The 11,271-nt window shown below is 41.5% G+C and overlaps 1 protein-coding gene across 1 annotated transcript; it reads right to left on the reverse strand.

Moving 5' to 3' along the window:
* Positions 1-2,909: 2,909 nt before the first annotated feature.
* Positions 2,910-9,836, reverse strand: LOC308662371 (caveolin-2-like). The gene is made up of 3 exons (XM_081318104.1): positions 9,649-9,836; positions 8,786-8,973; positions 2,910-4,197 (listed from the first exon to the last, which is right to left on the reverse strand). Exons 1-3 carry the CDS (start codon positions 9,799-9,801, stop codon positions 4,047-4,049), a joined length of 492 nt encoding a protein of 163 aa, XP_081174230.1. The 5' UTR covers positions 9,802-9,836; the 3' UTR covers positions 2,910-4,046.
* Between the last annotated feature and the right edge of the window lie 1,435 nt (positions 9,837-11,271).

Consider the following 11,271-nt stretch of genomic DNA (forward strand, 5'->3'; position numbering starts at 1 on the left):
CACAAATTGTCTCTGTTAGTAGAAGCATTAACAATATGCACCCTATGGTGCTAATTAGATAGGTTTGTTGTTATAGAAACAGCTAGTACATATCATGATATAATTATCTTGGAGTATAAGCTTAGCTCAGCCATAAATGAATGCTAATAGATACAGTATATTTGAAGCAAAAGCTAGATTTTTGAAGAAACGCATAAAAGACAAAGTTTTAAATACATCTTGAAGAGGGAGAGAGTAGAAGAGAGAGGTTAGGGGAAGGAACTCTCAAACAGAGACTAATTTAACTTAGAATAGGTACAGTGAGAAACAAACACAAGAGATAATTGTCAAAACCTTTCCCCCTCAGCTAGCCCTGCCATTTGGTTAAAAAGTCTCTTAGGGGTGAAGAGATGATGCAATCTCTGACACCCACAAACAACAGGTTTTCACCCAGCACTAAAGAAAGCAATGGCACTTGAAATGAGTACAGCATTTACTCCCATCATCGTTATGTACTGTAGTTAAGTTTAGCAGCCACTGGTCATTTCTAGAGGGTACAGGACTTCTCTGCCAGGGAGGCAAGAGAAAGATCACAGGGTGGGTGTCCCCCGCGTGCAGCTGACTCTGGCATCGGCATCACCGTGGCCTCCTGCCAGCCCAATGCCATGCTTGAGAAAGAGAAATACAGTATGTGCCTGTAACATTAGCCCTGCTGCATGAGTGCACGCAGCTACTTTGCTGCCAGCCAAAGCTTTAGGGAACACCATCATGATGGGCACCAGCAGCTGTAGGCTGTACTATCGCCAGGGCAGTGGGCAAAAGAAATGTGGCATGTTAAGGTGTGGTCTTATCATGGAGATGTTTGTTAATGCATGTGTCTGATTGGCTGGTATTAGGCAGAGAGCAGAGGCAGTCATTAAATCTAAGGCACATGGACATGGACAAGTACCAGCCTGCATTTGTGTATAATTCTACTGCCATGAGCCTCTATTTCAGCCCCATCATTTGACTGGGGAGGGGGAGGCATTTCAATGGTCATTACTTCAAGGACCAGTTGTAACTTACTTTTTTCAGCACTATCATAACATCAAGTGGTAGCTGAATGAATGGTCATAAATCGAGGACTACCTGTAAAGTTTAATTCTTGGCAGCTGTATTACAGGACGATTTAAGAGCAAAAATTGGGGGATTGCTCTGGCTTCATTTCCTCTTACTCCCATTGTTGTCAGCCTATGGAATAACCAGCCTTAATTGTATTACTTAATGTGTGATGGTGTGGCCTTCGTGTGGAGAGGAGGATTGGGGGATTAGCCCCTTTCCAGTTGCCTGAATGATAGGTTGCTGCTGTGAAGATGCCCTGCACTGGGTCACTGAGCTGTATCTCAACATGTTTACGTCGGTTATCTTGGAAGTCCATTTAACCTATGTACCAACTCCTTGGCAGGCAAATTGGGAAGGTGTAGAGGTGGGGTTCAGACTGAAGCAAGAATTGATCACATGATACACCAAGAAAACTCCCTCTCCCCTTCCTGATTTGTCAGCTGGGCTATTGTTGGGTGTAGATTTGGTAGAACTGCATTCAGAAATAACCAGTGACTGGTCACAGGGGCTGCCAGGAACACTGAGGATTGCCTCATCCAGACCTCACCCTTTCACTGCACCTGTGAGCTGTCATTTAAGCTACAACAGGAAATTGGCAGATGTCTGATCTGTTTCACCCCAGATCTCAACTACTGTAGATAGTTATTCTAAAGGAATGGCAGCCTTAGCAACATGCAGCTACAGCCAGCAGTTTCCAGAAATATTCTGGTGAACAGTTGAAATACTGCTGGCATAGGCAACAGAGTATCCCCACTAAGTAATAAAAACAGTAGTGATGGTCGTCACTTACTGATCAGAATAGGGACTGGTAACTCTTGTTAAGCAGTGCAGTCGTTGAACATGATATCATACAACCACACTAACTTAGTCAGTCCTGTTGGGTTTTGGCTGCAGTTGTAACTGAATCACCTTATATGACTCTGACTTGTGGCTTCCTGTTGGTTTCTCCATTGACTTTGCTTATTGGAATCCAGCTGTGAAGGTTTCAGATGGCAATCACATGACTGCGGGATGCTCTGATCATTGTAAATGTGAGCCAGTTGCCAAACATCTGAATCATGATCACATGACCATGGAAACATTATAGTACAGACATGTCAAAGTTGCGATGTCATGTGACGTCACGCGACGTATCGGAGCTTTTTCCTCATTGCCGACAATGGGGTGGGCGTGGTACATCCGGCCCGTGGGCAGGCAGTTTGACGCCCTTGCTATAGTAGCTACAACTACAATGACTAGCCATGAGTATTGCTTTTCAGCAGTATTGTAACTTTGGTTACTGAATGAGTGGTTGGTAAGTGAGGACTACTGTAGAAAGTATTCACCTTGCACAGCTGGAAAAACCCAACTCTTTCCCAGTACATTGACCTCCACGAAGAGACTGCTAGTTCTGCATTTTAAACTTAGATCTACTGCTCTTTTGAAAAATCACTAAGTATATTGTATACAAACAAGTCAACACTGTTCCAGAAGAACACAAGGCTCAAGTCCATCGGAAAAGTACATAATGCCTGAAAGGTCTTGTCAGATGTCCCAATGGAACTGGGGACCTGATCTCTCCAGTAGCCCAAGCCAAATGGCCATGAAAGGCAAGGCCCAGTGCCCAGAGGTGATGGGTTGTTCCCACAATAACCAAAGGAGAAAAGGAAAAACATTACTTCGAACCAAAACAGTGCAAGGGGAATGTAAGCTGCCCATGTGGTAGATGAATTGTAACAACAGTTAATGGGGTGTCTTTGTGCTATGGAACATGAGTGTTTGCTTCCAAGACAAAGCAAGCAGAAAGGAAACTAAGCAAAAGTTTATTGTTCAATCTGCAGGGGTGGGAATTTAACATAATATTAATTCCAGTTATTTCTAATAAGGGAGGGGCTGGAGTGAATCATCTTTCAGAAGCGTTCTGGATTTGGAAGCATTTCCTTTGCAAACCCCACTCTTAAGGTATGTCTCATTAGTGGGATTTACTCCACCTGATGACCTCCAGAAGTGGTGGGATGACAATTTGTAAGAGAACATTAGATTGGGAATGGCTGAGTTGATGAGCTATTGCCAATCTGTTATCCTGATCTTTTCCCAATATGAATATATGTGACGTGGATTGGAGAGTCACTGAGGGATAAGAATTGAGGACTGAATACAGCTCAACTCTTGGGAGAATTCAGAAAGAATCTTTGGACTCTGAGAAATGGTGGACCTTGGAGCAGGCTGGCTACAAAATGGCTGCCATTGTTAGCATGGTACTGTAGCACAAAATACCATTTTATTAGAGAGCAAATTGGGGAAGCTATTTCCTAATAACCTTCTCCAACTTTGCAAAATATTGTTGGCTTTTACCTTTTGTGGGGTGGGGTGGGGGAAAGAGAAGTGGCATACTTCAAAGAAAGTTGTGTCCTGAAAATGCTCACTATGCTTACTTTCTCACAATGCCTGTGTGAGTCCTGGAGGAATAAAGACAATGCTGAGATGGGAGCTTTGGTTTGCCCACTTCCCATTTGATTTTTTTAAAAATAGAAGAATCGTGGGGGGGGGGGGTTGTTGGCAAAATAAGGTGATTCCCAGGTGGTCAACACATTTTTATGCCATAAGAACCACATAGCCTACTTCTTTCTTACAAATTGGAGGTGCATGGGCTTGGGGAAAGGACTTGCCCATTTTAGTTTCCAAATGGAAAGAAAAAAGGAAGCATTATTCTGAAGCCCTGTTTGCAGATCTGGGCAGAGGAGAGGGGTTTGGAAAAGAAAAGGTAGGAAGAAGCATTTGGGAATCTACCCTACTATTCATTCTCCAAGAAGGCTCCCTTTCCATTCTTTTTGCCTGTCATTCCCCACCACCACTCCAGTCCCATATTTCAAGGCCTTGGCTAAAAAAAGTCCCTTGGTCAGTCCTTCTGGAAATCGAACGTATTCAGTGGGTTGTATAATGAGACGTCAGTGCAGTATAGATCTCGATGTAAGAATATCCTTCTATCACTTTTGAGTGACTGTGAGGTAGATGGCACTGCAGCAGCGTCCCAGGCTAGTGAAAAGAGGGGCTATCAAAACATCCAAGATGCTAGCCCACAGGGTGCGAACTGGAGGCATGGCCATTGTACACAGCTGAATGCAAGGCATCACACACCTGTTGTGGGAAGAAGGAGGGAGAATTTTAAAAGGTTGGCCTTCTAGAGTCTAGACCAGGGGTCGGCAACCTTGACTCTTTTATGACTCGTGGACTTCAACGAGTCATAAAAGAGCCAAGGTTGCCGACCCCTGGTCTAGACAAAACTTCCCTACTCTTCCTTAATTTACACTTCAGTAAAACAACCAGCTGTTTCACTGATTCTATATCCTGCTTTTCTGCAATGTATCAGATAGCTAACAACAAGTGTAATGAAAATGAAAAATAAAAGACAACATAAAAATAAGAGGTATGCTCAAAACAAGGAAAATTCTATTAAAACATACCTTAAAGGTATTTATTTATTTATTTATTTAGTTATATTTATATACCGCCCTATTCCCTGAGGACTCAGGGCGGTTTACAGGGAATTAAAAATCCAAAATACAAAAATTAAGAACCAAATTAAAAAATATTAAATTGACCCTGTAGTCGATTAAAAAGAACCCTAAATTAAAATTTCTCCTCAGTCTGGGCCCGAGAGCTCGAAGAGCCAGGTCTTCAGGCCCCGGCGGAATGATCGGAGGTCGGGAGCAGTCCTCAGCTCCACCGGCAGCTGGTTCCAGAGGGCAGGCGCCCCCACTGAGAAGGCCCTATCCCTGGGTGTCACCCGCCGGCAATCTCATAATGTTAATTGTATGAGTTCATGTATTACTTGTCTGAATTACCGGTATGTTGGTAATTCAGACAAGTAATACATGAACTCATACAATTAACATTATGGAGTTAGTTTGGTCTAGTGGTTAAGGCGCACCAAGCTAGAGAGACCATGATTTCAAGTTCTGCCTTAGCCATAAAAGCCAGCTGGGTTAATTCAGGCAAGTCTCTCTCTTTCAGCCCAGCCCATAGGGTTATTGTGGAGAAAATAGAGGAGGAAGGAGTATTAAGATATGCTCACCACCTTCAGTTATTTATAAAACAAATAAAGGCAGGATTTAAAAAAAATCTTAAAAAGTGGGTAATAAGGAAGGAGCTGGCCCTGACATCCTTTGACAGGAATGCTCAAGCATGAGAGTGACAACAGCAAAGGCCCATCCTGTCTTCCTACCAAACTCTACTTAGATTAACCAAATAGATCAATTAAGCCTACCATCTAGATTGTTTTGGACATTATTTTCCATTATATAACATTTTAATACTAATATTTAATACTAGTCACTAGTAACTAGTGCTAAATTTATTTTTTATTTCACACAATCATAACATTTTTCTTTTGGATTGTATCATTTTGATTTGCATATTTTTCTAATTCTAAGAAATTCTTATGTTGTCATAAAGAAGGTTGGTTTATAACTGGGGTCTTCAAACCTGGCCCTTTTTTGACTTGTGGACTTCAACTCCCAGAATTCCTCAGTCAAGCACGCTGGCTGAGGAATTCTGGGAGTTGAAGTCCACAAGTCATAAAAGGGTTTATAACTTTCCTTCTAACATTCCTGTTTTCTGTATACAGTGAGTTTCTCTGTCCAGAACAGATATATTTTCTTCCATGTAATTAATCAGTTTATATTACTAAAGTACTTATTTGTTTAAGGATTATGATTCTTTTTGTGACTAATTATGGTGACAACTTTGGAGTTATTGTTTTCCCTGAATACCCTGAATATTTACATTATTCTTATGGCAGCAGTACCATAAGAGGCTGACGTTGCAAAGCATTCTGGAAAAATGCAAAGCAGACATCGAAATTAGCCCTAGTGCTGGCTCATTTCTTCTTTTGCAATGGCCTAATTCCTCAGAATGCCTTAATTACACAGCAGCTACTCCTTGTCTGTCCTTCAGTGCCAAAGTCCTTTGCTTAAGGGAAATAGTGACAAACATGTCAAGTATATACCAAGTGCACTCACAATTCAGTCCAAGATAATCTTATACATATATTTGTCTGTATGCTCATGCCAGCATGAGGTAGTAGTTAAGTTCCTGGTAGGGAGTAGGGAGTAGGGAGACCCACATGCTTTCAATCTTACACTGCAAAAGTAAAAAAAAAATCTATCAACCAACTTGCACGGAGCCAACATGGTAAATTATGATTCATAACCTTTAGAGAAGATACCTTTATCTTGCTGTGAATTCCTTTGGGTTGAAAGTAATCTCTCTCTGTGTGTCTCCCTCCCTCCATCCCTCTCCCTCTCTCTCCCTCTCTCCGCAGAACGGGGAAAAGAGTGGGGCTAGCTTTTAGAATAGATAGAATGCAGATTGCTCGTGCATAATTTAATCTCCTTTGACTGTTCTACAAGAAGGCAGTTGTATTTCTCACTCTCACGTGGCATCTGAGAGGTTTTAATTTTTAATTAATGGGGTTTTAGTTAAGTTCAGGGATTAATTTAATCTTAGTTTTAATCGTTTTTAATTGTATATGATGTATTTTAACTTTTAATTTTCCCTGTAAACCGCCCTGAGTCCTACAGGAATAGGGCGGTATATAAATTTAAATATACCGGTAAATAAATAAATAAATAAATAAAATCTCTGGGTGACCATCTTGCATTGGAGATGTTCTTCCATGACTTTCTTCAGTTCCAGTCCCTCAACTCACATGCAGATACATAGAGTTTTTCCAATACGGAACTGTGGAAATTTGCATGGGGCTGTCCTTTCTGAATTAGTAAGAAACAGAAGGAACTGAGATGTAGGCAAAGGGGTTTTTTTTAAGGGGTGGAGATATCTTGGGCCTAATGTCCTCACCCTGAGTGGTAATGTCCTCACCCCTTTCTTTCTCACCACTGTATTTACAAACTCTATCTTTAATTGAACCAGGGTTTGTTGAATTTAACCAGATGTGTAGGCTCATACAATGCACTTAGCCATAAACTAGCCAATTGATTTTTCTCTTAGTATATGATGCAAACTTAATCCCTAGCAATTGTTTGCAATTACAGTGGTGATAAAAAAGTAACTTAGTAATCAATCTTCTCATTTATGACTTTCATAGGTCTGTAAAGTAAAGAAAAATTGAAGTACGATTGTAAGCCCAGTTGCGCTTTCACTTAGCAGCCACTTTGCTTAATAACCAAATTGTGGCTTCAATTGCAGTTATTCAATCGCTAAATGAATACCTGTACTGTAATTTTCTTGCCAGGTTTTACCCCATCTCTCAAGTCTATACAGTATCAGCCCTTGCATATTCCTTTCCCATGTCCTCCTTCTGTCCAGCAGGGGGCACTGGAGTCAATATTTGGGTTCTGCTGTTGCTTTCCATGGGATGCATGGCTACCCAAAAGAGACATGGGAAGGCCTCTGTAATGTCTGCTTGCAAGTGAGAAGTTTTGAAGCCCCATGCAAAGTGTATAACGTCCATGTGCTGTGGAGATTTCTATGGTCAATTTGAGTACAACAAAGCTTCACTCTGCTCATCCAATAACTAAAACTATTTTCTTAAGAAAAAATCAACAGGTGTATTTTCCACTTGGCTGCAAAACTCTCCCATTTTGTAGGTTCATTCTACAACCTACAGGAGGACTTGTTCCCATACAAAATGTCTCTTCTCTCTTACCAAGATCTAGACTGCAAAAACCTAGATACCAATGAGTAGGGCTTTTTGGTGCATCTATTGGCCATCTAGATCTTGTAGTCCAGATCTGGCACCCCTGCTATGTCTGCTCTGCTGGTATGAGGTCTGAGGTGTGGGGAGGCGGTGGTCTGCTGAGAAACACAATAATGCAGGAAAAAAGAAAAATCAGACACAGATGTGCCATGGGACAGAAGGTGATCTAGGAGATGCTGGTGGAGTCATAGTCAAGGAGGCTGAGAATCTATATGTGGTATCAGTTGGTCATCTTTGTTCAGATCAGCCTTCCATAATCTGTTTTTGACTGACTGAGTTAGGGAAACTTTCCTCTTTGTGATTGTGACATGTCATTTATGATGCACCTAATATCCTGTAAGGTAGCATGCTATAGAAGGAAGATTGGTGATAGTCAGGAATTGATCTTTCCAGGCCCTTTTTTGCATTGGGTTCACACAATGTAGATGTGCCTGGCTATTGGTAGCTTGCTGTGTTGTATAAATAGAGCTAGTGAGGTTGTTTTATGGTTTGGTGTGTTATATGAACCCAGACAAAATAAAAACTCTAAAAAAAATTATTCTTCATTATATCAACATATATAGATTAGGTGTTTTTTTTTAAAAAAATGTCAGTCTAGAAGTGGATTCTTTTTACCTTCTTCAATTCATTTTTTTTACTCCCCATTTGAGTTCCCAGTATTGGCTTCTAGAGGTCTCCTATCCAAATCCTCACCAGATCTGTCCCTGCTTACGTTTTTTCAGAGATCAGTCAAAATCAACTAGTGCTGCTGTTTGCCTGTCGGTATACAAACTGAGGTGATTAGATTATTTTAGTAAATCATTATCATGGATCAGAAAATTATACAAAGATAACTACCCATATGGATGCAAGTAACCTGAGAACTATCATGGCCTATTGCAATGGTTGATAGTTCTACTTATGATTAAGAGGTTGCTTTGTTTTTAAAACAACCAGGAGCACAGGTTGGCTGGAAGCACCAGTAGGTCCAAGTGATGTTAGGAGACAAAGCCAAAAGAAGATGCTCACCAGATATGGAGACAGCCTAGGCAGGCAAAGAGAAAGCCTGAACACAAAGAGACTGGCACAGCACAGAGCAGTGAGATAATACGGTAACACCAGAGGCGGGAGCTCTCAAAGGTGATGTCACTCCAAGTCCAAATCCGATCAAAGGTACGGAATGAGGAAGGTTCTGCAAGGATGTCGGAGAATTCCAGCTACCAAGAAGAATGGGAATTTGGTTACTAAGGCTTCCTCACTGGACAGATTATATTATATTAGTCAGAGCAAAGAACCTGGACTCTGGTTATCTGTGTTTGTAGACATAGTATTCTCAAGCTCTTTTCTGCAAACATAACCCAAGAAGCAAGAATCATGCAGACATTAAGGATTTTAATGCAAGAATAAGCGGAGAATTTAGGCAACTGCAGTACAAACCCCCAGCCCTAATTTATTAAAGACTTCATTATGGTGGAGTCTTTTTGAATCTCTTCTTCCCGAGCATTAGTAGCCTGGGATGAACTGCTAATTATGAGATAAATTACTAATAAATTCTATCCCTTTCTTTGTTCATTTTGTCTAATATTCCTCCTTTCTGAGATTCTGCACAAATACAGGGTCAACTGAGTGTGTGTGGGCATGTATATATGAGAAGAGAGAGAATGACTGACTACTGATTGACTTTGAGACATATTATAAGAAAATCAATCAGGAAAGAGAACATTTGGGGCTGAAGTAGGGAAACATAAGTAAGCCTGCATTTCAAAAGTGGGAGGAGACTGAGTTTTAAAGAGGGCATAACTCTTTAAAACATGGACAGCATGGCTTCTTAGAGCTGTGTTCTTATATCTTGGACATCCCAAACATGGTTATTCTTTGGTTCCCCTTCTTACCTTTAGATGTTGGTTGATCCCATGCGGATCTCGGGGATCGGTTTTGGGTGGTATGTTGACAGTGGATTGCAGGAGCATAGTAGTTCCTGGATCTTGCAAATGAGGATCTTCTGGGTCTAATTTATACTCCACCAAGTATTTATCACTGATCATCTTGAGAGTAGCTCAAAGATTCTCAGAATTGTGGATCCAGGGATGCTGTCAAGTACCTCCTAATACAGGAATCTATGGCACTTTCCCTTTTTACAAACACTACGTCTTATTTTGCAATTATACTCCCTGTCTGCCTATCATGCCTCCTCACACTGTTTTATTGCTTTACAGGAATCTGACTCCAGTTCTATTCTCAGCTTCAGCCAACATAGACTGGAAGGAAAGGACAGTGAAGGAGGGTAGATCTTGGCAATTGCACACCCCCATCTGGTATTTTCAGCTATGGGCAAGCCACATGTGTAGGGACAAGGGTTATAAATATGCCACTGTCCCAGTGATCCTTTGCTGTGAGATGGAAATGGGGGGAGGAAGATAGGCCAGCTAAATATACACGAAGCCAAGCTATTCTTACAACTGAGATTAGGATGGAGTTCCACGGACTAGAGCAGAAGAATTCCAAGGCAGAATAATTATGCTGATGCAGCCAAGTCGGTTTCATCAACGTGGGGTGCCATCTAATGGCCACTGAACTCCTCATAGATTTACAGAGTAATGCAGAAGTGAAAAAAAGATGTTTTTATTGAGAAACTGAACAAATCCACATAACAACAATTAGGAATACAGTAGTTTGCACGTTAACTGGATTCATGTACTGTGCAAAGCCTTAGTTTATTAAACAAACTACAATTGGTGAAGTTTACAGAATGTGCTAAACTGTAGATTATGGCTTAAAGCTAGAATACTTAGGCTCACACAATATGCTAAGCCAGAGTTCCCCAACCTTTTTGGCTTTGCAGCCTGGCCAGGGCAAAGGAGAGGGGATGTTTCCACACAAGTAGCAGGCAAGCGTGAACATACGCGCAGCTTGCACAAATAGAATGTGTATGCACTCGCCCACCACTTCCATGGCCTGGTTCCAAACGGTTCAAAGCCCGGTTGTTGTGTATGTACATAGTTATTAACAAGGGATTTGCAGCCTGCAGTATTTGCTGGATTAGAGCGGGAGATTCTGCTGCAATCATTGGCTGCAATGAGCAAGAAGCGGGAAAATAAACGCTGCTGATTGGTTACAGTTCAAACAGTTCCACTATAAAAGGTTGCAACATTTGACAGTTGCTAGTTGACTTATGTGTATTCAATAAACCAGTTATTACTAAACTGCTCTGAGTCCTCGTCTATCAGAACCAAACAAATTGGCGACGAAGGTGGGATAGACAGAAGACCAGAGAATCGTCGATTTGTTGCGCGAAGGCGGCAAATTTGAAACGTGTCACAGTCAACCGAGTGGCCGCGGCGAAGAGAAATTCTCCGAATGGCGCAAATAGGGTCATTGAAGGAATTCGACCCAAACTTCCCCGAGGATTGGGAAGAGTACATCGGACAAGTAGAAGGGTTCCTGTTAGTGAACGGAATCACTGACGACAGGAAAAAGGCGGCAGCTTTATTAACGATTTGCGGCACACCGGTCTA

This window comes from Vipera berus, assembly GCF_964194415.1.
Source record: "Vipera berus genome assembly, chromosome: 2".
Taxonomy (NCBI): domain Eukaryota; kingdom Metazoa; phylum Chordata; class Lepidosauria; order Squamata; family Viperidae; genus Vipera; species Vipera berus.